Source organism: Salvia hispanica, chromosome 3, assembly GCF_029641045.1.
Source record: "Salvia hispanica isolate PSC_SH4W2 chromosome 3, Shi_PSC_v1, whole genome shotgun sequence".
Lineage (NCBI taxonomy): Eukaryota > Viridiplantae > Streptophyta > Magnoliopsida > Lamiales > Lamiaceae > Salvia > Salvia hispanica.
The window spans coordinates 44,877,350-44,905,309 of NC_142694.1; the positions used below are offsets into that span (position 1 = coordinate 44,877,350).

Here is a 27,960-nt window from a genome sequence, read left to right on the forward strand (position 1 = left end):
TTCTTAATTTCGATTTTGACCAAATTATGTTGTTGTTGTTAGATGTGAATAGGATGAAGAAATTCGAATCTGAGAATTCCAAACACTAGTTGTTCAAAACTCTTTCTATAAAATATGTGCATTTTCTATTTTCATCCGTCCTATGAGCATTTGCATTTATGAAAAGTTGTCTCGACTTATAGTAACATAGTTGTTGATGCAAATATTAATATACTATATGCTTATGCTAAATAGTACTCCCTCTGTCCCATTGTAGTATAGACATTTCTTTTCGGTACGATGATGGCGACCCAGTCATGGCCGGCGAGGAACACCTTCTCGAGGCCGAGCACGTCGAGAAGCGCCACCAAATCACCGACGATGTGTAGCAGAGTGTAGCCGGCAGACGGCGCTGGAGAGTCGGTGTCGCCGTAGCCGCAGAGATCGGGGGCGATGTTGTTGTTTTAAATTTATGATTTTCTTTTTAATATTATTTATTTTGTATTTTAAATGATAATATATTAAAATAATTAAGGATATAATTGGCGAGTTAGTAATAATATTGAACAGCTTAACTAGGTCAAAATCGGGATTAAAAAAGACCGTTAAAATTTGATGGAAAAGTTAACTTTGGACCGGTTGTGATCCGAGTTGAAATGTTGATATACAAAAATTCAAAAGATAATGTCTGGGACCAAAATCGGAAAATGAACATATGTCCAGGACCAGTTTTGGCATTTAATTTATATTTACATTCAAAATTGAACACCTACTAGGATCAAATCAATCCATGCAACCTAGTAGTACATAATTTTAATTCATTTCTACTACCTCCGTCCCAGAAAGTTTAACACAGGTTACCATTTTGGTCCGTCTCCGAAAGTTTGATACACTTCACTTTTTAAATTTTTGGTAGTGGATCTCATATTCCATTAACTCATTCTTACTCACATTTTATTATAAAATAAATACTTTAAAAGTAGGACCTACATCCCACCAACTTTTTCAACTCACTTTCCATTATATTTCTTAAAACCCGTGCCGGATCAAAGTGTGTCACTATTTGGAGGACGGAGGTAGTAATTATTTAAGGCTTTAACATAATACATAATTTATTCACAGTTAAATTTTACCTTTAAAAACACACACAAGACATTAATTTCTCCAAAATCCCCATACTCCTTTAACTTCAAAAAATCAAAAGAAATCATTAGAGCATCTCCAATGGCGGCTAGCGGGCCGGCTAGCCGCTCCGCTAGCCAACCATTGTAATCGGCGAGTGCCATTTTGGCGAAAAAATCGGCTAGCGCACACCGATTCCTGACCGCTAGCCGGTCGCCTCGCTGCCATTGTAGGCTCCCGATCGGCTAGCGATCGACGAGCAGTATTTTTTTTTTTTTTAATTTTGGAAACTCTATATATACGCGATTTTAACGTCATTTTCATTCGCACCACTTGTTTTTACGAGTTTCTCTCTTTCTTAATTTCTGACAAGATCAACATCGCGAAATGGAGAACAACAACGAATCTACTCCAGTGACGTGCGGGTCGGCTACTCCCACGGTACCCGTGGGAAGTGGATGGAGTCCGATGGGCGAGTACTACAATATGTACCCGTGGCCAGGGATGGCAGTAGGGGTAGTAGTATGCCGGTGTGGCAGGGCGGGCAAGGGGTGCCGGTGATGCCGGAGATGCAGGGGATGTCGGGCCTGCAGGGGTGGCAGCCGGGGATGCAGGGGTTGCAGCCCGGGATGCCGGGGGTGCAACTGGGGGTGCAGCCGAGGGGGGGGGGGGACAATGTCTATCGCCACAGTCTTGACTTTTTGACTGCGTCTTCCCATACATCGACCCCAGTGGAGACTTAATTCACTGGAGATGAAACTTTCTCCCTAGAGGAGTTGTTGGAAGAAGTTGATCGATACGAGGACACTCCCATTGAAACAGGGGTCGGGGTGTACCGAAGAAGAAGAGGGGAAAGCGCAAAAGGGTGGTCGGCGAGTCGTCGCAGCCGGTTGACGACAAGGTACGAAGAAAGTGGACGGATGACGAAAACGTCGGGCTGTCCAAGGCTTGGGTGACTGTTTGCGATGATCCTCTCCAGTCGAACAATCAGAGGATCGTCAACTTGTGGGCTAAGATTGCAGCAGCCTACAATACATATTGCCCACACGGGAAGTCACACAGCGGGGAGGAGTGCCGGAAGCAGTGGGACCAAATCAGGGTTGCGGTCTCTCAATTTGCGGGATTGTAAGCTGATAAGGCTAATTTCATGCATTGGTTATGGGGTAAAATTTTGTGATTTCATGGGTCTAACAACGTTTTATAAGCCAGGTGTGTAGACAAACCGCTAGCCCCAGGAAGAAAATGAAGATTGCCGGGGAGAAGAAGCTAGCGGGAAAATTAAGCGGAAAGAAGGAAGAGCCAATAGACTGAGGAGCATCAAATCAGAGGGCAAAATGGAGATTGCACGAACAGTCTAGAAGCTTTATCCGCTATAAATAAGAGCATGCGCTTTACATGAGGATCATCACTTTTTAGCTCTTAGCTTAGTTTTCACTTTTCTGCACACACACTCACTGGGAATTTGGTGCGGGGGTTCACATTTCAACTCAATAGTGTCGCAACACCGTCTCTACGGAGGCGAAGAAACAATCATCTTTTACTTTTCTGTTTATTTCTCGTACTCGCCGAGTCCTCGCTGTTCGAGGCTCGACTCTGTTTTGTTATCATCGTTGAATACTTCATATTTTGCAATTTGTTTTATTGTGGTGTTGTTGGTTTGATTTGCTGATTATTGTTGGTTGATTTGAGTTTGGAGTTGGTTTGTGAGAAATTTGTTGTTGATCGGTTGAATCTACGTAAACTTGTGAGGATCGGAGATGAAAATGATGTTTGATTGATGTGGATGGCTTGGATCCGGAGTGGATTAAGCATCCCGTGGATGGATCTGCTTATTTTCGTTTGATTTAGTTGTTTAAGTTCTGCATTCTTGCTTTGCTTCGTCTAGTAGTAGTAGATCTGCTTTAGTTTTACCTGTTCTTCATCTCTATCGGTTTAATTTCGTTTACTTTGCTTCGATCCCCGTTTTGCTCTGTTTTAGCTGGTTGTTTCGTGATAAATATTGGAGAAGATGATGTCCCTGTTAGTTAGTCCTTTAGTTAGTTATTTTGCAGCTTTTCAGTCGTACTATGCTGTTTTGGTAAATGGTCCCCACGTTTAGTGTAACGACCCGCTCATCTAGGATATAATAAATGCGGCGATCGTTAACTAGGCGGACTTAAATGCATCAAAGATCATAGGCTAGGGTTCCATTTAAAAAGGGATTTAACCAAAGCATTTAATGAACAATTAAATAGGAAAAGAATAATGCCTTAGCAAAGAAATCCAACAAAAGGCTATCGCAATAAATGCTTATCAACGTTTCCAAAATATTCTCAACTGTTCCATATCCAAAATATTCTCACGAAATAAAAGTATTCAACCCAACCAAAAGATCACAATTTTTCATAATATAGTGGAAGCGACCAAGAAAGAAGTGAAGCTATGTATGGAGACACAACGACACTTAGAGTTTCAACCGATCATGTTATTATTTCCTACTCAACACCGCCGCCCGCGCGTCACCGCTCAACCTGCACATAGGAAAACACATGCAGGGTTGAGTACTATAATCATACTCAGTAGACTCATTGCCGAAAATAGTTTTATCACAAAAGTAGTTATCATCATGCCATTTTCAAGTGTCCATCGGGGTTTTATCTTTAAAAAGACCCGAGGCACCAAAATATATTCTTTATCAAATATCACGGTCGCGCAACCATTTTTCACATCGACGTTTACCATATCCTCATTCTACATGACAAGGAATGCGGTCGCAATCCAGGTCACTAGACCGGCCAACCCGTACGCTGACTCTCGGTCTAACTTTGGTGTACACTAACCCAAGTAGAGTTTGCGGCTCTACAAGGATCCGAATTCGATTAAATCAATAGTGGCATAGCCACGAGGGATAGGCACGACAAAACAAATCAAGGCATGATAACACATATCTCATTCTCATCAATATCAGTTTAGGACAATGTCCTTATTTTAAAAGAAAGCCCACCTCGTCGGCTTAGCTCGAAAGTATTCTCTTCTCCTTGTTTATCACGCTGAGAGCGCGAAGTATCACCTTTAAATTAGGCGTATCACAAATCAGTTTCGAACATTGATTCAAATCATGCATGTTCTCATGTTTCCCTTTTTCCCCTCGATAAATCTTTAATATCATCATCCAAAATCAAGGTATGATTAGCATATCATTTTTATTCGAGTAACAACTCCAAATTCACCATTAAATCGTGTCACGCATGAGTGCTCTACACGCACAACACACGCACACGAACACCACACATGTGCACGCACGCCGAGGCATGCGCGCGCGCACACACACACACGATCACGCACACACACGCTTATATGCTTCCCAAATTCACCAATTTAATTCCCCTTCACTCAATCTATATGCATGTGGACTCAAGAACACCGATTAATCGGTAGAAGAAGATGAGATCAAAATTAAAGTACCTTTTCCAAAAGAACGAACGGTAGAAACAAGTTATAGCCTCGATTTTTCAATAAACTCTTGAATTTCAACTTGGATTCTTCTCAATTGATGAAGAAATCTTGAAGAAAGTAGAAGAAAATTTTGGAGAGAGTGGGGAGAGAGATTTCGAAAATAATGAGGAGTGAGGCGGCGGTTTTCTGATGACTTAGGTTTAGGATTTCTCTCCTATTTATAGAGGTTAAGATATACTCCAACAATTAAATAATTAAAGATTTGGAGTAGATTTGTTGGTTGAAGTAGCCGAAAATTGAAGAGCAATAATAGCGAATTTCGAATTCTAGGCTATTAAATTAGCCTATGATTTAAATTCAAATATTTCACGGAGTAGAATAATATATCACGGAGCAAGAATACAAATAATAATACTCCCCAATAAATATAAAAGTGGAGTGAATTTCACTTTTTTCCACAAAGAATTAATTAGAATCCTAATTTAAATAGGATATGGCAAGATATTCTTAGATTTGGCAAGATATGGTAAGATATTCTAGCATATTTATATTTATTCATGGAAGAGAATAAATAAGGGATCAAATAATATAATAACAAAATCCCTTCTCCCATTAAACAAGGGATTTTCGAAAACTCCCCCTAGAGACAATATAGGGGCCGAAAATTTCACCAATTACAAAGGAATAATCGGACTTTGGATTTAATTTTGGATAATTATCCCAAGCAAATAATTAAATCCAAGAAAAATATGATTCCTTCTCCAATAATAGTGATGGTAGAAAATTCCCAATAATTGGGTAGGATATTTATGAAAATCCTATTTAATCTCACTCATCCCTTAGGAAAATAATTCACCACAATTATATTACTCCGCATCAAATATTCACATATTCAAATTTCACTTCCACTTCACATTTTCCACGACTTTGACCATTCCGCGGCCATGTCATATTTTCTACATCTTTGACTTTTCAACGCCACGTCATATTATCAACAAGTTGACTATTCAACTCAATCTCAACTCTCATACGCAATTAGGTCACAAAGACATCATATAATTAATCACTCGTCAATTAATTCACATATAATAGCATTTAAGGCATTTAATGCAAAAATTTTATAACCCGAAAATTAGGGTTTGAAAAAAATGGGGCGTTACATTTAGCTTTTCCCAGGTCTAGGTTAGCTTAGGAAGTCGTCTGCTTAGTCTAGTAATTGTATCGCTCCATTTCGGTTAATATGCATGATTTTATGTCTCTGCCTAGATCTAGCTGTTAGAGTAGAATATTTCTTTTACCAAGTCTAGTAATTAAAGCTCAACCCCAAAAATTGTGTGGCAGCAGCCAAAAATAGTTTCTGAGTCTTTGAACATGTTAATTACGCATTCATCTCTGTGGATTCGATCCCTGCTTCCATGTACTAATTTTCTTAGCTAAAGCGGGTTGAGGGTTTTGAAGGGGGAGTTAAGGTAGTGATTGTGTGCCCAACGACAGGTGGCTCAAGGTTCTCTGAGTTCCTAGACCCATAGTCTAGAGGATTTTCCGGATCGAGGGTTTTCTTTATTAATTCTGAACACTCTTTCACTGACCATTAAACTCTGACAAGCAAACAACTGACTCTTTATACGCCAACAACCTCCGCATGAAGACCAGCGGCCAAACTGACGACGATGTCATGAGGATGGCGGAGGCGCAATTCCCCTTGAAGGGAGTTTATAAGGAGTTCACCTTCTGGAACTGCTATGAGCTGCTGATGGAGTCTGAGAAGTTCTGGGCGGGTGTCAATGCTGGCTGGCCGAAGAAGCAGCGGCTGAACCTCGTCGGTGACTACAGCAGCAACGGTGGTTCCCATGAGCTCCCCGACGATGCTCAGGAATTCCCGTCCCCTCCATCGTTTACTCGCCGCACCCGCCCGATTGGTCAAAGGATGGCGCAACGGGCCCGTTCTAGGGGAGTCGCCCAGGAGGTCCAGTCAGCATCCGCCCCTACTGGCAAGTCGGCAGCCGAGCTCGCCGCGCTTGCGCGTCAACAAACGCAGCTGAACATGTGGAAAATCGTCAATCAATGGAAGGCGGCAGATGATCATGTGGAGAAGGGGTTTTTTTTAGATCCTTAAGAGTATGCAGGCCGATTTGGCCCGCACACATAGGGCCATGGGAGACGAGGGGGACTCAGCTGCGCTAGATTTGGGATTTCTGGGTAGCGGCGACGGCGGCGACGAGGAGTGAGAAAGGGGTCGTGTGTGGAAGCAAGATGGTGTTTTTTAAAAAAAAAAAATTATGTAATTTTTTTTGTACTTTTTTTTAATTTATAAATAAAATTATCGCATTTTTCCGTATTTGTGTCGTAAATTTAATTCCGTATTTTGCGTGATTGTAATTTATTTGTTTTTTATAATTTTGCTGGCCTATGGCTAGACTATTGTTTGTCCAGTTTCTTGTCCTGATGATATGATAGAAGGGGTTTCTTGTCCTGATGATGTGGCAGGAGGAGTTTTTGGCTAGGCTATGGGTGGCCTATGACTGGCCTAAAGCCATTGAAGATGCTCTTAGATTTCAATTTATATATCCTTTGAAAATTTATTTTCAGACTTTTGGGACGGATATCTATATAAGCTTTTATTGCGGAGATGATTTATGAGTTGGTACCCTAAACCTTAATATTTCCTTAATTGGTAAAATATGGAGTATATAAAGAGTACATTTCTATGAAATTGGTAAACCTAAGGGCACGACTCTTCCACGTATTCTGTCGTTGGGAGTATTAATGTGGTTGGTAGAATGTATGGTGGGAGTACTCCACTGTAGACAGTTGGAAGTATTTATATTTTTGAAGTAAATGACATGCTCTATAATAAGTGAATCACTATTTCACTAAGGCATCAAATCAAAAATGGAAAAAACCATAGTTCTGTACGCTTCGGCGGAGCATTTGAACCCCACGGTAGCGCTAGCCACCTTCATCTCCACACACTACCCCACCGTCCCCATCACAATAATCAGCACCGCCGTCTCCTCCGCCGTCGCCTCCACCCCTCCCTCCGTCACATACCGCCGCCTCCCCGACCTCTCACCGCCCCAAACACCAATCAAAAACCACGTCGAGGCCTTGTTCGAAACCCCGCGCCTCCACAACCCCATCCTCCGCGCCGCCCTCGAAGAAATCTCCCAAAAATCGCAAATCGTGGCGCTGGTCCTCGACTTCTTCTGCAACGCCGCGTGCCAAGTCTCGGCCGCCCTCGGCATCCCCACTTACTTCTACATCACCACCGGTGCACTCGGGGTGGCAGTGTTGCTGAACTTCCCTACCTTGGTTGAGACCGTCGATGCGGACATCGGAGATATGAACGAGTACCTTCAATTCCCCGGCACTCCGAGTATTCACTCATCAGATCTGCCGGAGATAATGTTTTTCCGGGGGAGTAATGTGTATAGCCATTTCTTGGAAACTGCCAACAACATGAGGAAATCATGTGGCATCCTTGCTAATGGATTTGACGGTATCGAAATCAGACTTAAACATGCCATTGAAAACGGCCTCTGCGTCCCCGGAGGGGTGACACCGCCGCTTTACTTAGTCGGCCCGCAGATTCCGAAACTCAATCCAGTTGGAGACCATGACTGCCTCCGCTGGCTCGACTCCCAGCCAAGGAAAACCGTGGTTTTCCTCTGCTTCGGGAGGAGGGGTCTGCACTCCTCGGAGCAGTTGAGAGAGACGGCGGTGGCACTGGAGAGAAGCGGCCATAGATTCCTCTGGTCTTTGCGGAATCCGCCGGGGAATCCGACTCTGAGTCTGGAGGAGATTCTGCCGGAGGGGTTTCTGGAGAGGACTAAAGACAGGGGATTTGTGGTGAGGACGTGGGCCCCGCAGCGGGAGGTGCTGGGTCACCAAGCCGTGGCGGGCTTCGTGACACACTGCGGGAGGAGCTCGGTGATGGAGGCGGTGGCGAGCGGGGTGGCGATGATCGCGTGGCCGCTCTACGCGGAGCAGAGGATGAATAAGGTTTTTCTGGTGGAGGAGATGAAGGCGGCGCTGCCGCTCCATGCGGCCGAGGGCGGCTTTGTCACAGCGGACGAGCTGGAGAGGCGGGTTAGGGAGCTGATGGATTCGAACACGGGGAGGGAAATACGGCGCCGGGTCGCCGAGATGAAAGCCTCCGCGGCCGCGGCGTTGGGAGAGAACGGAACGTCCGTGCTTGCTTTGCATAACTTTATTAATGATTGTTGCACTCGAGTTTAATGGTTAAGTGATCTACTAATTTCTCAATTTACCTACTTTAATTCATTTTTGTACCTTGTGTTTTTTTGGTTATATTTGTGTGTGTTTTCGTACAATGACAGTACTAATTTCTCAGCCATATGTACTCTTCAAAATAAAGTAAACAGTGCAATTAGTTGATGAAAATTGTGTTTGATCTTCTTCCAATATCTTGCAGCTTTTCAATTTTATGAATATTCATTTTAAATTACTAATTTTTCAAAAGGTCATAAGGGATTTGGCAAGCTCTATATAATTTAGCCCTGTAGCTTAATTTTTGTAAGGTTGTGGGTCAAAGTTACATAATTCATACTCCCTACGTCCCTAAAGAATATTTACTTTGGGCTCGACACGAATTTTAATGCAAAATTGGTAAAATAAAAGAGATGTAGAGAGAAAAAGTAGTAAGTACTCCATAAAAGTATTGTTAACGGAGAATCGATCTCATGAATTTCTAAAATTAGAAAGTACATATTCTTTTTGGACGAATTGAAAAAAAATAGTGCATATTCTTATGGGATAGTCTACTAATCTATTCTTTTTGGACGAATTGAAAAAAAATAGTGCATATTCTTATGGGATAGTCTACTAATCTAATTATAAACCGTTTCTAGATTCTATTGGTACTTATCAAAATTCAATTTTATTGTGTCCTGCTGAATTAAATTTAGTACTAGTACACTTATTTAGTTCAATAATTCCGTTGTCTGTCCTCAATGTAGCATGGTATTGCTATCACATAGCAAACACCAAACATGTTAAATTTCGTGTTCGGTGCAGGTTATAATCTTATCACCTCATTTTCCAATATGTAGATATAAATTAATTAAAAATATAACGGTAGAAACTTAACCAAATAAATTAAGCACATGCGTGTTAATTAAGTTGTAATCAGGTTCTCATTCTTGTAATATCCCTGTCTTCCAATAGGCATGCATTGATTGAGTGGGCCCTCTATCTAGATTTTGGAATATGTCAAACATGGGCAACCTCCACTTTCAATCTTCAAAATCAATATCATCACATATTTCACTTCTTTTCTCACTGCACACAAATTAATTACTTGAAAATTTTAATTATATGTAGTGAATGTCTCTTTCACAAATAAGTTCAATTAAAGCGATTAGACTGAACTAAATAAAATGAGTAGCTAAAGATTTCCAACGAAAATTTGCGAAGCCCGCTCTTTTCTTACGAAAATGTCTGTCAATATATAAGATGCCATATTAAATTTAATATAGAAACATGATAATAAAAAAAAATGAACTTTTTTGTTTGTTTAAATATTTTAGTTTCCAATAGACAATAATGTGTAGAGAACAAAAGTAATCTTTCTTTAACGGAAAATTTATTGGGCATAGGTTTGAATATGCCAACTGCCGAGATCTCTTATTCCCTCAAAATAAATGCCTTTGTCTCTCAAAAACAATTGATTTGTCAATTTTTTAAATTGGCAAATTTCACTATTTCAGTCAAATTCTATGGCTAAATTGCAAACAAAAAATAGTGACAAAGATATTGATTATCTTCACTTTCTTATCTTGCTATTGAGAAATTGTATCAACGCAACAATAATGCATGCTGTTAACTTTGGTCCGATCTTATGATCTATGTACATAAAAGAAAATATGTACCCCCCAGTCTCCCTATATAGTTCCTTTTGTCATTTTGATTTGTCCCCCAAACTTAGTCGATTTCTATTTTTAGTAGTATGTTTTTCTTGCTAATGAGTTGGTCCTAAAAAAATGAGTTGGTTTCTGTTCTCCACTAATAATATTCCAATCAGTTTTTCTTTCTATCTTCTTTCTACTTTTCCAATACTAAAACCCGTCTCTTTCCCAAATTCTCTATTTTTACGAGACAGTCGAATATATTTATTCTCTCATGATCAAGATTTACCAAACAAGATATTAAGATAGCTAAATCTAGACGTTGATCACCTCAAAACCATAAGTTGGAAAATTACTCTCAACCTCTCTTTAGGTCATTCACAATGCAACCTTTATATGTCCCTTGGGTGGGTCCCGCACCAATTTTTACTTGAGCCTTTAACAACTTTTCCTTTCTTAGAACTCATGTCCTTGTCGTAGTTATGCCCAACAATTAGGCCTCTTGAATACTAGTTTAAAGTCACACTTAACATGGACAATGATGCAATTGCTTTTAATCACCATGTATGGTCATCCAAATTGGAAGATACTTTATCTCACAAATTGGTTTACAAACCTTCTCAAAGCTAAAGCGTACTACTAGAGCAAACAACAAATGAGCTGTCCCTTTTCCATAGAATATTACACCAACTTTCTTCATTTGGTATAAAATTGCCATACCCCTCTCACCTCCCCATTCCATCTCCCAAAACTCATCATTCATCAAATCATCCCCTAAAAGGAAAAAATCCTAAAAATGCCTCCGCCAACAAACACACCAAACCCCGCCGCAAAACGTAGAAAATGCTTTATCTACATTGCCCTTGCAATCCTACTCCAAACCCTAATCATAGTAGCCTTCGTTCTAATCTTCATGCGCATAAAATCCCCCAAACTCCGTTTCCGCTCCGTCACCGTCGACAGTCTGACGTCGAATTCGGCGTCATTCAACGCCAGACTCACCGGAGAAGTGGCGGTGAAGAACGTGAATTTCGGGAAATTCAAATATCCCGAGAGCACCGTCTCGTTTCTCTACCGGGGAAGCAGCGTTGGCACCGCTCGGATCCCGAGCGGCCGGGCGAAGGCGCGGGATACGGAGAAGCTCAACGTGACGGTGGCGGTGGAGGCGAAGAATGACCGGAATTTGGGCGGCGATTTGAGCTCCGGTAAGATCACGTTGAGTAGTAAAGCGACGGTGGAAGGGAAGGTGCATCTGTTTAACGTTATCAAGAGGAAGAAGACGGCGACGATGGATTGCACCATGGATGTTGATACCAAGACTCGAGTGGTTCAGAATTTGAGATGCGATTGAAGATTGGATTGCACACTGCAGCTTTGTATTTAAAATTCTTGTGCTTTTCTCTTAGTTTGTTTTGGATTTACTCTTTTCTTTTTTCTTTTTCATTTTATAAAAAAATGAACTGTACTTTTGATTGGAATATTGTTGCCTTGTTGTGTGGTATAATGTGAGTAGTGATTTGGATATTTGAGTGATTATTTTATTTTTATCATTTTTCGAGTCACAGTTGCAACATGTTTTGTACTGAAAATGTTTCTGGTCTCACATCAATAAAATGACGATCATTGACATAAATTGGGAATCATCTCTTTATAAGGTCTTATAACGTTATTTATATTGAATTTAATTCAGTTACAATATCGACTCATTAGTCATTGAAAAAATGAAATTTTTTATAAGTTGATAACGGACAATATCACAAAAAATTTCATTTTTCTAATCATTCTTGAGTCGATATTGTAACCGGATTAAATTCAATATAAAAAAGAAAAAAAAAAGCAAATTTATTCAAGACAAGATTAGTTAATTAAATTCCTAAGTTTGTTAAATAAAGATCCAACAAAATAACTTCTTAAATTAAAATGTAATTAATATATAGATCTGATCAAACGAAAAATTATAGACCTAGAAACATGGATACAATAACCTAATGGAACAAAATATTTTAGTAGATTAAGTTAAAACTGATACTTTGATTTTGAAACTGGTTTATTGTGGTCCAACAAAAAAGCTAAAGCTAATTAAAGTTATCTTAATCCTCAATCTTCGAACATTTTCCAACATAACTTTCCTTCGGTTGGATCTCCAAATATCCAAGAAAGAAATCCCTACCCAAAAAAAGCCAAAATGCCTCCACAAACAAAACCACAAACCCCAACAAACAGTGGAAAATTCCTATTCTATATCATTGAAGCAATAGCCATCCAAACCATAATCATAGTCACAATCCTCCTAACGTTGTTGCACAAAACACCCCCTAGGCTCCGCTTCCAAACCCTCACCGTCGAAAGGCTAACGCTGAACACAACGTCGTTCAGCATCAGACTCAACGGCGAGGTGACGTTGAAAAACCCTAATTTCGGGCAGTTCAAGTTCCCCGAGGGCAAAATTGTCATTCTCTACCGGAATAATTCTGTGGGCGGCGCTGTTATCCCCGCAGGAAGGGCGAAAGCGAGGTCTGCTGAGAAGATGAACGTGACGATGGTGGCGGAATCCAAGGATTACGGCGGCGAAGGGAAGATGACGTTGTCTAGCAATGTGGTTTTGAATGGTAGAACTAGTGTTAGTAAGCGGAAAGTGAAGGCGGCGATGAATTGCACCATGGATGTGGATACGAGGAGAGGCTTGATCGATCAATTCAAATGCGACTGAGAGTTTAAATATTTTTTCTTAAGGAATTATGTTTGAAATTGTTTCGGTTAATGGTTTCATTTAGACTAAACTTATTTTGGACGATTTAATTGCGATTATTTAATTTCTTAAGTTAATGCTTCCCGACTACTAGTGTCTTATATAGCATGAGAGATATCAAAAAATATACGGTATATTTATATTTGTGCGCATTATCTTGCAAACAGCCCCTTACATGCTAGCAAATAGTACTTCCTAATTCTAGTTTGTGGATTTAGCATGCGGATTTCATTCGTCGTAGAAATTTTTCACCTTTCACTTTTGCTATTTTTGATAGTGGATCTCACCAGAGGCGGATCTAGGTGGGGTTGAGTGTGGTCGGCCGACCCCACCGTCAGTGCCAGAGAGTGGCCCAGAAACGTCCTCCATCAACTTCCGACCCCACCGCTTTCACGTCTCTTGCCCCATCCTCTATATCCAGAACCCGGCGGCGCGTTATGCTGAGAAAGAGAACTAATCTTTTTCATAGCTAGTTTTACGTGAAATGGGCTCCCCAACTGGGCCTTTTTTTTAGTTTATTAATTTAGAACCTGTTCAGCTTATATTCTAGTTATAATACAAGTTCCAATGATAATTTAAAGTCTTATTTTGAAATTTAACGGTACCTTTATTTTATGTTTCAACATTAATAGTTCTTAATGTGAATTCAAAATTTTTAAATTGAATCTTTTACACTTTCCTGTAATAAGGTCATTAATAGTATTTTATTTTTTTGATGTATAGTACTTCATCTGTCCCATTTAAAATGACTCATTTTGTTTTTTTTCATGTGTTTTGAAAAAATCATACTCTCTCCGTCCCAAATTAAGAGTCACTTTTTGCTATAAAAGTCCGTCCCAGTTTAAGAGTCATTTTTAGAATTTTTCATATTTTGTCATACAATTTTACCCCATTCTTTATCAAAATTACAAAAAATGTCATTATCTACATTAAAATAAGAAAAAATGTTTTAGAGACATAATGTCAATGTGACAATGGGGTTTAAATAGTAATTGTACATTGAATTTTATTTTTGAAGAAATTTATATTTTATGTATATACTTTATTAACCTTAAATTAATTAGCTTATTAAATACACTTATTTAAGGAAATAGAACTAATATGCATGTATAGTTTTGTTTTGACAATGTGGGACCTACACATTTTGACGCATGATTTTTTAATAGTATTTCTCATTTTTGTTACATTTATTTAAAGACATATTTTTATAATTTTATTAAATTAATAATATATTTTATTGGTGAATAAAATGCATATCAAACTAGACTTTATTGACTTTATGTGAGATAATGGAATAATTACTACAAAAATAATTAGCAAAATGAAATATTAAATTGTTTTTGTCTCATTTTAGTAAACTAATTAATCAAAATATTGATAAACTTATAGATGGTTACTTTACAATTAAATTGAAATAATCTTCAATATTGATAAATTTATTTTTTTTGTTACGTTTTATTCACAATAATTTCTTTATAAAAATTTAAATTCACTATAGATGCAAAAAGTTTACTTGAATTCTTAATTCTTAACTTTTGGAACACTACATTGAAGCTCGATTAAAAAAATCACATGTTCTAACTTATCTATTTAATATTTTAGAGATATATAATTAATACTATATTTTTTCTCATTTTTATATAAAATATTAGTGTTATGGACTCAATTCACTATATTTTGTAACAAATTAGAATTTGATATATGATATATAGTTACATATTTTTAATTCATGTAATATTTAATATTCTAAATATATATAGTTAATGATATATGATATATAGTTACATATTCTCTCTTTTAAGTTCTTAATTTTTGAAACTTTGTGTTGATCTCAATTAAAAAATAATTACATATTTTAAATTCATGTAATATTTAATATTCTAAAGATATATAGTTAATGGTTTCTCTCTTTTTTTAAAAAAATATTAGAGTTCTTGTATATTCACTATATTAACAACAAATTAAATTTTGATATATGATTGAGTAGTATAATTTATACTGATTGGGTTTGTAGCTTTGATTTTAATTATTTGTTCCAAAATTTTAATTTCTTTTTAAATTCTTAATTTGAGTGACAGGGTCTTACTAGTACTAGTCAATTAAAATAAAAAAATTATTTGATATAACAAAGGCTACAGAAAATAACACAAAAATACGATAACACAAAAAAAATACTTCATCATAATAACTATATTATTTTATTATAAATTAAAATTTGAAAAATAAAAATGTTTTAATTTTTTGTAATTTTTATTTTTTTCATATATTAAAATAAGTGATTTTATTGTTGTATATTTTACGGTATTAAAAAAAACAAGCTATAAAAGAATAGTAATTCTATATTAAGTTATCAAATGATTTTATAATTAAATATAATATTTTAGTTGTATGGTGTTTAAATTAATACTACTATAATGATAAATTTATAATCTAAATTAATATTTTTTAAAATACGTATTAATTAACATGGCAAAAGGATATATATACATATGAATTTTTCTGAAATCCATTTATAACTTTTATGCATGATTCAAGTTTATCTCCAATTAATGAACATGCATTTAGATAAATGTATTTACTTTGATTTGATTTTCCTTAACTAGATATATATTCATTTAATATGATATTAGGGTAAAGTAGTCACTAGGCCTGTCAAATCGGATACCCGCGGATACCCGATCCGAAATTTTCGGGTACCCGATCCTGAAATTCCAAAAATCCAATACCCGATACCCGACCCGAATTTTATTTCGGGTACCCGATCCCGAAATTTCAAAAATCCAATACCCGATACCCGACCCGAATTTTATTTCGGGTATCCAGTCCCGAAAAATCGGGTATCCAGTCCCGATTATGATTTTGATTTTGACTTTTTTTTTTTTTTGAAAAATATTATACTCCATATACTGTCAAATTTCTATATATTAAAAATATAGTACTACCAAAGTAGTATTATATACTGTCAAATCTCCATGTTCTGCCAAATATTGAAAAACTAGTACTACTACTTTGCGGCCAACTCTACTATCAAATATGAGTGCTCGGCTGCTCTTCCAACATTGGAATTATATTTAGGCAAAACAATTCAGTAAATAAATAATGATACCCGAAGGTTGTAGCTAGTATGAGATAGTGAACTATATTCCAAGAGGAGAGGGAGAGAGCAGAGATGGGTGGAGGCGCTGTGAATATTAGGATGTACCCTAAACCAGTTTATCTTATACGCTAAACTTATTAATTAAAATATAATTAAGAAATTAAGTTGTATTTAAATATAATTTATTAATTTTAAAAAATAAATTGGGTATTTCGGGTATATCCGATCGGGTATCGGGTAATCCGATCCCGATCCGATATCCGAAAAATCGGGTTTTGGATATCCAATTATCCGACTTTTTCGGGTTCGGATATCGGGTATCCAATACCCGATATCCATTTTGACAGTCCTAGTAGTCACAATATAAAATATAGCTATTGCAAAATGACATAGGGGTATTATGGCTTGGAGACATTATGTCTCTAAATCACTACTCTTAAAATAAATCAAAACAAAAATCAAAAGTCAAAAAGGACCCACTTTCAACCAATTCCACCATCTCACTTCATTTATTACACACTCTACTATCTCACTTCATTTATAACACACTTCAACTCTTTCTTAAAATCCGAGCCATCACAATAAGTGACTCCAAATGTGGGACGGAGGGAGTAATAAATACTCCATCTTTTCATTATAGTTGAGTCATTTTACCATTTCGGAAAGTTTCTTCATAGTTGAGTCATTTACTTATATAATAACTTTTTCCTCTCTTACTTTACTCTCTCTTACTTTGTTCACTTTATACTTTATTCTCTCTACCTTTTCCCCCCTCTTACATTTTTATCTATTTATTTAATACACCCAACATTACCTTTTTAAACTCCGTGCCAAAAAGTTTCGCCTCAACTATATTAAAACGGATGGAGTAGTTAAAGTAGAGGGGAAAGTAAAGTAAAAGAGAGATTAATGTAGAAGAGAGTGTTTTCTATATTATTTTCTCTTTTATTTTATTTTCCCTCCACTATTTATTATGATTTTATCAAAACACGCGTGAAAAACGAAAGGAGTCATCTTAACTGAGAGGAGGGAGTATATTAATCTATAATTGTTATATTCTCTATTTTTTCTCTTGTTAAATTTTTTCTTGAAGTCATTATTTTACTTATCTTATTATCCTTAATCAGAATAAATTAAAAAGTGTTATAGTTACAAAGGATTAATGGTTGAATATATCATGAGTTTTGTATTTCTAATCAAATCTCTCAAAATTATAATGAAACAATTTTAGTTGTTTGCAAAATGTGTATATTTATTGATGTCAACTATCTTGCACAAAATGGAGTATAACATGAACGTTATACTCCCTCCGTCCTATAAAAATACTAATATTTAAAGTGATACGGGAATTAATGCTCATTTGGTAAAGTAAAAGAGATAAAAAAGGTAATTATAGTATTATTAGTGGAGAATGAGAACCATCTTATTACAAAGAAAGAAGTTACCAATAATAGAAGGAGAAATTTTTATGGGACATTCCAAAAATAGAATATGTCGTTATTTTTATGGGACAGATGGAGTATAAATTGTGATATTGTTTATTCAAATAATAATTATTTAAATATTATATGTGTTGTCTTGTCCGATCTGACCCACGATTATCAATTCCTGGATCCGTCATTTCACCCCATATTCCACTAACTCATTCTTATTATAAAACTAACATATAAAAGTAGGACTCACATGCCATTAATTTTTTCAATCAACTTTCTATTACATTTTTTAAAATTCGTATCGGCTCAAATGGTAACAAATTATTAGGGCCGGAGGGAGTATACCGAAACTCGTAAAACCAGCATGCGAAGGATAAATCAGCACAACCATACAATTTAATCAGCACATTCATACAAATCAGCATAACCATACTATTTAATCAGCACATTCATACAATAAAATTAACGTATGTAAGAACTCAATCACATCGTTATAAACTCAATCTGCATACAGTTGAAGCACAATAAGAAATATCTATAGAAAAAACAATCAGTACATATTACATATTGTAATTATTAGTATATAGTACAAAATGTGCAGTCCTTCCAGCTTTTAGCGATATTACGTCAAAGTTTAAAGGTATGTGGTAATATTTTTAAAGAATATAGGCCACAAATAATATTATACTAGTATAATTTAGAGACTGAAAATGTAACTTTCTTTAATTAAAGTTAGCACATGCATTCCACTGGAACCATATGTGTTGATTCAATTCCGAGTATCAGTATATATAGGAGAGCGACTTAGAGAGGCATTTTCGACGGTATATATAAACTTAATAGAATATATTAAGGTCTCAATCCAAGGAAGTTTCCTTCTGGTCCCAATTTTGAAATAGAGTCATCTCAGTTGACAATATGAAAATAAATTTAATACAAACAAAATTCTAAAGGACCTACATCACGCGTTTATTACTTTTTAATTTCCTTTCTACATCACACATCACAATTCTCAATTAACATATTTTCACATTTACTAGTTATTTTTTATATATAACTAATAGCGTTGGACAACATCTATAAAGATTATACTCCACAAACTTTACTTTTTAAACATAATTTCTTACTTTCTTATAATGATCTTTGCAATAACGTAAGTGGAGTACATAAATCATGCACATGACTCATCATCTCATGTCACTATTTCCTCTTGATATGATACTTTCTTCCTTAACCAAATCTCTACCTACAAATGAAGTGTGGATTAATAAGCAAAATATATTAAACATACATATATCCACATCATACTTTTCCACACATACCTCCCCACTAAACTTTTGCATTGAATGCTGTGTGACACACTCTGATCATAAATCAAATACTATCATTTGTAATTTTCTATTATCAGCGAATAAAGTCTCAAGTGCCCTTCGCTTCAACAATATTGAATGGCGGAAGACAACCGAGAGCTCCGGCGCCGGAGACGAAAGAGATGCTTAATCTGCCTCCTCCTCCTCGCCGTCTTCAAAATCGCAATCATCCTCCCCCTAACCCTCATCCTCATGCAAACCCGTACCCCCAAGTTCCGCGTGACCTCCGCCGCATTCGGCGCCTTCGCCTACTCCGCCGCCGACCCCTCCTTCGACATCACGCTCTACGCCGAGCTCGCCCTCAAGAACACCAACTTCGGCCGCTTCAATTTCGACTCCACCACCGTTTACTTTTCCTACAACGGCGCCGTGGTGGGGTCCGCGCTGGTCCCCGGGTGGACCGCCAGAGCGCGCTCTACCCGGAAGATCAGGGTTCAGGTAGTCATACAAATCATCCATCCTAAAACCAATTGGTGATAAAAGAAAACTGATATAGTGGTTTCAGTTCTCTCTTTACACTGACGTGAGATATTGTTATATGTATTTATTTATTTATTTTCATTTGGTGACAGGTGGAGCTGTCGTCGGCCGGGTTGGCGGACCGGGTTCAGGTGAAGAGCGATTTGGAGGGTGGGGTGCTGCCGCTGAATAGCCGGGCGGCGCTGACGGGGGAGGTGGAGGTGTTGCGGGTGTTTGAGAGGGAGAAGACGGCGGAGATGGATTGTTTTATTGCCATTAATTTGATGCAGACAAGTGTTGGATATTTGAGCTGCCAGTAGCTATACAGTATTGAGTATTACTATACATTAATTATTATAGAATTATAATGCGACATTAAAGTTTCAAGTGCTTTCTTAATGGAACATACTAATGTTTGTGTCTAGCCAATCGTGATTGCCGAATTTGTTGTGGCATTTTATTATTCAAAATAAAATATTGATTAAAATTGTGGATTGTGTAATTATTGTTTTTTGGGAATATTTGCATTGAAATCAATTCACGTGATTATAATTTGGAACTATTACGCAATTAAAAATCCATTTCATTTCGTGGTGAACACTCACTGTAGCCTGGCTTCATGGGCTGGCCCGACCCGACTAGGAAACGGTCTGTTTGCTAAAAAGAGTAGGCAGAGATAATTGGGCCGCTTTTCAGAAATTAAGATCTTTTACGGGCTGCATTTGACCCGATTACCCGGCAATGTTTATAAGCACATATAAATATTTTATGAAGAAGTGTTTTGCACGTAAAAGTATGGGCCGGCTCAAGAGTTAAAAAAATGTGAACTGTGATTTTGTAATTAATTTCTCATGATCTAATATTCATTTTTTATTATCATACTCATTCCGTCAATGAAAAGTGGTTTCATTTGTAGACGACACAAATTTTAACGAGAAAATTGGTAAAATAAGTGAGAGGTGAGATAAAATAGATAAGGTAGAAGAGAGGAAGAGAAAAAAAATAAAAACGGGGAGTAAAGTATGATTGAAGAGAAAAAGTAGATAAATGGTAGATATAAGTTGTAAATAAGCAGGATGTAAATATAATACTTCCTCCGTCCACGAAAAATAGGGCGCATTTGCCATTTTTGATTGTCCACGAAAAATAGGTCACATTCAAAAAATGAAAGTTTTCAACAACTTCTCTCCTACTTTTTTCAGTTTTCTTTTACTTTACCAATTCTACATTAAAACCCGTGTCATTCATAAAGTACCCTATTTTTCGTGGACGGATGGATTAGTAGTTCAAGAGAAACATTTTTTACGGACATCTGAATTTTTTTTGGATAGAATGAGTAAATATTATACATTACCTTCTAGTAAGAGTATTTGTAATACATTTCAATGTTCAATAAAAAACATATTGTGATTGTAATAATACAGTACTATACTATTTTGCCATAGGAGTATATCACAATCAAGAATTTATCCAATACAAAAAGTCAACTAAGTTAATCAAATAGCCACGTGTGATGGAGCAGAAATATCTACAAAAAAATACGTCACAAACGCGTCTAAAGAAAGCGTGGAATCCTCACTGGGTAGGGAGTACTAGATAGTCTACAATATAAACGTTCTTCTTCTCACATTCAATTCTACCGGATTTTCAAGGTGATCTCTCACGCTCTCATTTTCTATTTATTTTCTCTATAATGTTGCGTACTGGTTTTGGTTGAATTTTCATTTGCAATAATACGCAGGTGAGTGTATGGTTGGCAGATTCGGTAATTTCCTCAAGTTTTGATCACTTTGTGCGATTGATGCTTTTGTTTTGTTTCATGTATTTTGGATTGATTAAGATCTTGGTAGAATTTGTGAAATCGGTTGACTAATTTCAATCCTTCTTCATTTAAGAGAAATAGAATATAAATGTTTTTAGATTCAGAAATTCAGTGTGCATCATGTTTCCTTCCTTATGTTTTGCATAATAAATTTGATTTTGGTAGCTTCCTTCTCTGTGTGCTGTATAAGATGCTTGATTTTGGTTAGTAGAGAGGGAGTTAGTAACATTGTGCTCTGCTCTGATTTCTTCAAAATTATAATTTATTGTACAGGGTTTGGGCGACAAGAGATTGATTTTTAGTTGATACATCTGTTCCATTGTTTTAGAACAATTGTCTTTTGCCTTTTACATTCATAAGCTATTCATCTTACTTAGTTGAATGTGATTCAACTATTATCTATGTTATAATCTATATCTATGTGAATGCATATGCTCACCATCCCGTCTCAATTTATGGTTTGTAGCATCGAGTAACATCAGAGAAAATGGGAGGTGGAAAGGACAAACATGATGAATCTGACAAAGGGCTCTTCTCTCACGGTCACGGCGGCCATTATCCACCCGGGCAGTACCCACCAGCAGCTGGAGGGTACCCTCCGGCTGGCTATCCTCCTCAGCAAGGTTATCCTCCAGCTGGATATCCTCCTCAGCAAGGCTATCCTCCTCAGCATGGCTATCCTCCTCAGCATGGCTATCCTCCTCAGCAAGGCTATCCTCCAGCCGGTTATCCTGGTCAACATCACTCAGGTGCTTTACCTTACCTCCACTTTTCGTATATTTATGCTTGTGATATGCTGGGTAATGTGTTTTAGTATGTATTGCACTCTGGTGGATCAGTTACAGACTTATAGGGTGACTTAAGTGCATCTTGATGTGATAACTCTGGCTGGTTTGATAAATAGTTTCCTCTCCTGGTTTGACAGATATGACTATGGCTGAGCTTGAAAATTCTCTGTTTTGTGAAATATATATGTTTGAAGACTGTCAAGTTGAATTTGGTGTGCACATTTGAGAGGAAAATGGAATTCAATGCTTATAGAATGATACTCTTTAGAATGCCAATTCAGCATCTATTTCCTATCTATCTTTGCTGTGGAGTTTGAATGACAGGAATATTAGTCCTTTATTCCATCTGGACCGTAATCAACCATCCTTCGGTATAAGGCTTTGTGTTATCTATATAAGTTTTCCGGCTCCTAAGATATTTATGCAACATGAAGAGTTTAGTAAATGACAATGTATTTGTCGATAGCTTGCATCTCACTGAGGTTTCCCCTTTCAGGAGGAGGATCCTCTATTGGAGGAATACTAGCAGGAGGTGCTGCTGCTGCTGCCGCCGCCTATGGTGCCTCCCACCTCGCACATGGAGCGCACGGAGCCCATGGAGCACACGGAACTCATGGAACCTATGGTGTTAGCCATGGAATGATGGGGGGCCATGTTGGTCATGGGAAGATGAAGCATGGCAAGTTCAAGCACGGGAAGTTCGGTAAGCACGGGAAGCACAAGGGCAAGGGCTTTGGAGGCAAAGGCAAGAAGTGGAAGTAATCCCTCCATTGCCCTAAAACGGTGACTTATATATAAACCAGCCGGTTATGCTGTTGTAATTTCCGTTCCTTTCCTTTCCTTTTTATTAACGTATAAACAAAAGCGAGTAATATGTTGATCGGCATTGTGTTGTGTTGTTGCCAGTGCCCTTCGATAGTTAAGCTCGGCCTCATGGCTTTAGAGCTGGTCTTTCTTTTTTGTGTGGCTGAACCCTCTTAACTCGTTGCTGGTTTTAATGTTATAATTTGGGAAAATTGAAAATTTACATATGTTTTAAGAATGAAATTCAATCTTGTATTTATGGAGACATGACCCTATATGAATCAATGAATTGATTGTTTATGCGAAGTGATATCCAAAAGTCAGATTTTTTTGGTGATATGTACTTTGTTGGTGGTAGTTTAGTTTCTTTTTTTTATTAATTCAATGGTATTTCAGTTTGTTCTGTTTCTTTTCCTCTCAAAAATCAAAATCATAGTAGTATTTGTTTTTATGCTGAATTAGTTATTGCAAGAACAATGTCTGTTACCTGCAAAAAGTTATAACTATGCTTTTGAAATCTATAATTAGTTGCAATATTTGATTAGAACAAATTTATGCACTTTCCGAGTCGAGACTCGATATTAATTTTGTTTGACTTCAAAACAATATATTCCTAAAATAAAAAATTTCCTCAGGTTAAATAATATTTTTCCTTAGGGTACTTCTTATATTATGATTTGTTTCCTTATAATATACAATATTTATTTAAATTATGATTTACTTATGAAATATTTTCTATTTAATGTGATTAGGATTTTCTTTATAGTGTCTATATATATAGAGTTGTTTTTCTTTATACTTTGCATCAAAAAAAGTATAGTGTTGATTTGCGTTGAAGTGCATATATATTGGTAAGTGAAAAAACGCACCAACTCTTAGTAATTGATAATAAAGAAGTGTAAATGCATGCTTTAACACAATCCTCTGTATATCAAGTGAACTGAATTGGCGTTACGGCTTGATCTTTGTATTTTTCATCAACAAAATCATATTTGATCTCTGTTACCTAAATATGTATGTCGTCTATCAAGTGAACTGAATTAGGGTTAGGGTTTGATCTTTGTAAATTTGATTCAATAATTTTATCAATTGAATTGCAATAAATCATACAGTATTTGTTATATGCTTAATTTAGAGTTACTGTTTTTTTTATCTTGATTTTGATTTGAAGTTTACATCTGATCATCAGAAAGCAGCTGAATAGAGAGAGATGTCGAATCAGAAGCTGACTCGTATCGCGATCGTGAGCTCCGACAAGTGCAAGCCTAAAAAATGTAACCAGCAGTGCAAAAAGAGCTGCCCTGTTGTCAAAACAGGTATATTTTGTATATTAGCATCATGTAACTACTGATATGATATGATATGATATGATATGTTTCCGTCTTTATCCAGGTAAACTTTGCATAGAAGTGACTTCTGCATCCAAGATAAGTTTGATTTCAGAGGAGTTGTGTATCGGATGTGGTATTTGTGTTAAGGTTCGTCGATATATGAAATACCGCATGTTTTCTTCATTGAATTGGATGTATATTGATCTCCTTACTTGTTATGCATACTCTCCAGAAATGTCCATTTGAAGCAATCCAGATTATTAATCTACCAAAAGACTTGGACAAGGATACGACCCATCGTTACGGTCCTAACACCTTTAAGTTGCATAGGTTGGTTCGACTGCGTTTTCCACACCAACTTTGCTTGCTTTCTAACTTTGTCAACCTTTTCACAGGTTGCCTGTGCCTAGACCGGGACAGGTTCTCGGCCTTGTTGGAACTAATGGCATTGGAAAATCTACTGCGCTTAGAGTTTTGGCTGGGAGTTTGAAACCTAACTTGGGTCGCTTTAATGTACGTAACAATTCAAGTATCTCTGAATTTGCTTTGGAGATCAGATCAACATGTTGCTTGACATTTTCTCTCTTGCAGAATCCTCCTGATTGGCAGGAAATTTTGACTTATTTTAGAGGATCCGAGCTCCAGAATTACTTCACCCGTATTCTTGAAGATAATTTGAAGGTGTTTGCCTCTTCTTCACTCTTTGAGTTGTTATACTTTTCAATGTTAGGATGTATATTTCATCTTCTTCCGAGTAAGTGTGTCAATAAATTACATTGCTTTGATATCTCGTTGATATCTCGGTTTTTAGATCATGAAAACTTCTCTAGTTAAGTTCAAAATCAGTTTTAAGTTACTAGTCTTCATTGTGATGCATTTATTCGCAGGCAATCACAAAGCCCCAGCACATTGATCACATCCGTAAAGCTGTTCAAGGCAACGTAGGGGAAGTTCTTTCTGAGAGAGATGAGAAAGATATGAAACAAGAACTTGCAGCCGACCTTGAGTTGATTCAAATTATGGAACGTAATGTTGAGAATTTATCGGGTGGAGAGCTTCAGAGGTTTGCGATAGCTGTTGCTGCTGTACAGAATGCCGACATCTATATGTTTGATGAGCCATCGAGTTTTCTTGATGTTAAACAAAGGCTCAAAGCTGCCCAAGTCATCAGATCGTTGCTTCGACCTAATAGGTACTATCATTTTCTCCGTTTAACTTTCTAAACATCATTATTTACATGGTTATGACTCAGTATCTCTGTTTTCAGCTATGTGATTGTGGTAGAGCATGATCTCAGCGTGCTTGATTATTTGTCGGACTTCATTTGCTGCCTTTACGGGAAACCTGGTGTATACGGGGTTGTTACGCTTCCATTCTCTGTGAGAGAAGGAATCAATATTTTCCTGGCTGGATTCATGCCAACCGAAAATCTTAGGTTTAGAGACGAATCTCTTACATTTAAGGTTGTTGAGACTCCACAAGAGGAGATTGAGACGTATGCGAGATACAAGTATCCAACCATGATCAAGACTCAGGGTAAATTCAGGCTCAAGGCCGTGGAGGGTGAATTCACCGATTCGCAAATTATCGTGATGCTCGGTCAAAATGGGACGGGGAAAACGACCTTTATACGGATGCTGGTATGTTTGTTAGTTAACGTTAAAAAAATGTCTTAGTTTTGTTTTTGCTATGCTGAATCTGTTGTCCTTCGAAATGTTAGGCTGGTTTTTTGACGCCCGATTCAGTGGAAGGATCTGATGTGGAAATTCCGAAGTTCAACTTCTCTTACAAACCACAGCAAATCAATCCGAAATTTAAGGATAGCGTGCGAGAGCTGTTGCATAAAAAAATCCGGGACGCGTACATGCATCCGCAGTTCGTATCAGATGTGATGAAGCCTCTTTTGATTGAACAATTGATGGATCAAAAGGTTGAGAATCTTTCTGGTGGAGAATTACAAAGAGTTGCCCTCACTATTTGTCTTGGACAGGTAATAATAGCAATACATATTCATTATTTGGTGTTGTGTTCCTCATTTATGCATGTTTGATAAATGGTGCGGTTTGCAGCCGGCTGATATATACTTGATCGATGAACCGAGTGCGTTTCTTGATTCGGAGCAGCGTATCGTTGCTTCAAAAGTCATCAAGAGGTTCATACTTCACGCGAAGAAGACTGCATTTGTTGTCGAGCATGATTTTATCATGGCAACGTATCTTGCGGATAGGGTGATTGTGTATGAGGGGACTCCATCCATTGATTGCGTTGCTAATGCGCCTCAATCGCTTTTGACCGGAATGAACCTCTTCTTATCTGTAAGTTGCATCGATTGTTTTCGATATATCTGGCTAACCGAATATCCACCCCTGACTAATGAATTTTGTTGATATGCAGCACTTGGATATAACATTCAGAAGGGACCCCATGAATTTCCGGCCTAGGATCAACAAACTGGAGTCGACCAAGGATCGGGAGCAGAAGTCAGCTGGAACGTACTATTATCTGGAGTCGACCAAGGATCGGGAGCAGAAGTCAGCTGGAACGTACTATTATCTGGATGACTAAACATGCTCCAAAGTTGCCTCATTTACGAGCACCCGAATGCCAATGAAGCGCTGCAGCCCCTGCCCCGGGGTGTGCTACGTGTTGTGTTTCTCAACGTCGATGTTTCAAGGTGATGAGGCCGGAGGCTGCAGTTGTGATCGAGTGCTTGTTGGACAATTGGGCTGGTTGGCTCCCCTGCTAGGATTCTTTGTTCAAATGTTTCAGAGTTGCCTTTTGTTTCTTGTGATTGTTCATATAATCTGATATGTACTCCATATTTTGTTGGTGGTAGTTTTGTTTTACCTTTTTTTGTTTAATTTGCATACTCCATACTATACGAAATTTCGACATTTTCAAATTTTTTGTTTTGAATTTAAATACATTAACTTAGAATTTTTCAGATGTTTCAATTAAGGTCAAATTAAAATTGATACTGTGTATATTTGACATATTACCAATGGCTAAATGTGGCAACCCAATAGGATAAGTATGTAAACATATGAAAATTTTGACATTTTCTAATTTTTCAAATGATCTGTCCTTTTTTTTAAGAGTATTTATTATTCTTATCTTTCAAATTGTGCATTGTATTATGATATGATTTTTTAATTTTTATACATTAATTCTTAATTTTTGTGATTTAACATGATTATGTAAGAATTTGCACGTAAATTTTATTTTAATTGTATACTATTTTTATTTAAATTATTTGATTTTAAAATTTTGATGAATTATTATCTTCATTTAAATTTTAATAAATGTAAATTTAAATAAATACGTATTGGACATTAAATGAATTTATTAAAATCTACGAAAATCTCAAGAAATTTTTAAAAATCTCGAAAGTGTGTGCATATACAAACAAATTACTCCTACCATTTTTCTATTCAACTAACGTCGTTTTTTTTCTCGTGGCTTTTTGCCACGCTGACACTCTCAACGAAAACATCTCCTAGGCTTGATTAACCGGTTCTCCGGTCTCAAGTATCCGGAATCGAAACCGAAACCGACCGAGTAATTGAGGAACCGGGAACCGGAGAGCTAGTTCCGGTTCTGATACCGGTTCTAATGTTTTTAAAAATTCTGGTTCCGGTTCTACCCGGAACCGAATAATATATCAATTTTAGATTTTATAAAATTGAAATTTTTTACTAAAATTT

General features: G+C 37.0%; 6 protein-coding genes across 7 annotated transcripts; all 6 read left to right on the forward strand.

Moving 5' to 3' along the window:
* Window positions 1-7,377: 7,377 nt before the first annotated feature.
* Window positions 7,378-8,824, forward strand: LOC125211788 (chalcone 4'-O-glucosyltransferase-like). The gene has a single exon (XM_048111722.2). The coding sequence runs from the start codon at window positions 7,429-7,431 to the stop codon at window positions 8,773-8,775; it is 1,347 nt and encodes a 448-aa protein (XP_047967679.2). The 5' UTR covers window positions 7,378-7,428; the 3' UTR covers window positions 8,776-8,824.
* Window positions 8,825-11,199: 2,375 nt separating this feature from the next.
* Window positions 11,200-11,754, forward strand: LOC125215985 (late embryogenesis abundant protein At1g64065-like). The gene has a single exon (XM_048117578.2). It carries the CDS (start codon window positions 11,200-11,202, stop codon window positions 11,752-11,754), a length of 555 nt encoding a protein of 184 aa, XP_047973535.1.
* Window positions 11,755-12,588: 834 nt separating this feature from the next.
* LOC125210150 (uncharacterized) lies at window positions 12,589-13,113 on the forward strand. Its single transcript, XM_048109721.2, has one exon. The coding sequence runs from the start codon at window positions 12,589-12,591 to the stop codon at window positions 13,111-13,113; it is 525 nt and encodes a 174-aa protein (XP_047965678.2).
* A 5,754-nt stretch (window positions 13,114-18,867) lies between these two features.
* On the forward strand, window positions 18,868-20,013 carry LOC125212659 (late embryogenesis abundant protein At1g64065-like). Its single transcript, XM_048112886.2, has 2 exons — window positions 18,868-19,490; window positions 19,625-20,013. The coding sequence occupies exons 1-2, from the start codon at window positions 19,131-19,133 to the stop codon at window positions 19,829-19,831; spliced, it is 567 nt and encodes a 188-aa protein (XP_047968843.2). The 5' UTR covers window positions 18,868-19,130; the 3' UTR covers window positions 19,832-20,013.
* A 1,029-nt stretch (window positions 20,014-21,042) lies between these two features.
* On the forward strand, window positions 21,043-23,231 carry LOC125215448 (uncharacterized). 2 transcript variants are annotated; one of them, XM_048116867.2, is made up of 3 exons: window positions 21,043-21,163; window positions 21,800-22,082; window positions 22,618-23,231. In XM_048116867.2, exons 2-3 carry the CDS (start codon window positions 21,821-21,823, stop codon window positions 22,881-22,883), a joined length of 528 nt encoding a protein of 175 aa, XP_047972824.1. In that variant the 5' UTR covers window positions 21,043-21,163; window positions 21,800-21,820; the 3' UTR covers window positions 22,884-23,231. The 2 variants fall into 2 exon arrangements, with proteins under 2 accessions (XP_047972824.1, XP_047972825.1); XM_048116868.2 differs by having other exon boundaries at window positions 21,152-21,252.
* A 511-nt stretch (window positions 23,232-23,742) lies between these two features.
* On the forward strand, window positions 23,743-27,117 carry LOC125211461 (ABC transporter E family member 2-like). The gene is made up of 10 exons (XM_048111265.2): window positions 23,743-24,241; window positions 24,318-24,403; window positions 24,489-24,586; window positions 24,652-24,769; window positions 24,848-24,937; window positions 25,144-25,448; window positions 25,524-25,896; window positions 25,977-26,246; window positions 26,326-26,571; window positions 26,651-27,117. The coding sequence occupies exons 1-10, from the start codon at window positions 24,136-24,138 to the stop codon at window positions 26,819-26,821; spliced, it is 1,863 nt and encodes a 620-aa protein (XP_047967222.1). The 5' UTR covers window positions 23,743-24,135; the 3' UTR covers window positions 26,822-27,117.
* Window positions 27,118-27,960: the final 843 nt, after the last annotated feature.

Bases quoted from the DNA above. Each gene is read 5' to 3' on its own strand.
- LOC125211788 (XM_048111722.2), top strand. From the start codon at position 7,429: ATGGAAAAAACCATAGTTCTGTACGCTTCGGCGGAGCATTTGAACCCC.
- LOC125215985 (XM_048117578.2), top strand. From the start codon at position 11,200: ATGCCTCCGCCAACAAACACACCAAACCCCGCCGCAAAACGTAGAAAA.
- LOC125210150 (XM_048109721.2), top strand. From the start codon at position 12,589: ATGCCTCCACAAACAAAACCACAAACCCCAACAAACAGTGGAAAATTC.
- LOC125212659 (XM_048112886.2), top strand. From the start codon at position 19,131: ATGGCGGAAGACAACCGAGAGCTCCGGCGCCGGAGACGAAAGAGATGC. The intron at 19,491-19,624 runs GTAGTCATACAA...ATTTGGTGACAG, and splicing joins CCCGGAAGATCAGGGTTCAG to GTGGAGCTGTCGTCGGCCGG.
- LOC125215448 (XM_048116867.2), top strand. From the start codon at position 21,821: ATGGGAGGTGGAAAGGACAAACATGATGAATCTGACAAAGGGCTCTTC. The intron at 22,083-22,617 runs GTGCTTTACCTT...TTCCCCTTTCAG, and splicing joins TCCTGGTCAACATCACTCAG to GAGGAGGATCCTCTATTGGA.
- LOC125211461 (XM_048111265.2), top strand. From the start codon at position 24,136: ATGTCGAATCAGAAGCTGACTCGTATCGCGATCGTGAGCTCCGACAAG. The intron at 24,404-24,488 runs GTTCGTCGATAT...CATACTCTCCAG, and splicing joins GATGTGGTATTTGTGTTAAG to AAATGTCCATTTGAAGCAAT. The intron at 25,897-25,976 runs GTATGTTTGTTA...TCGAAATGTTAG, and splicing joins CGACCTTTATACGGATGCTG to GCTGGTTTTTTGACGCCCGA.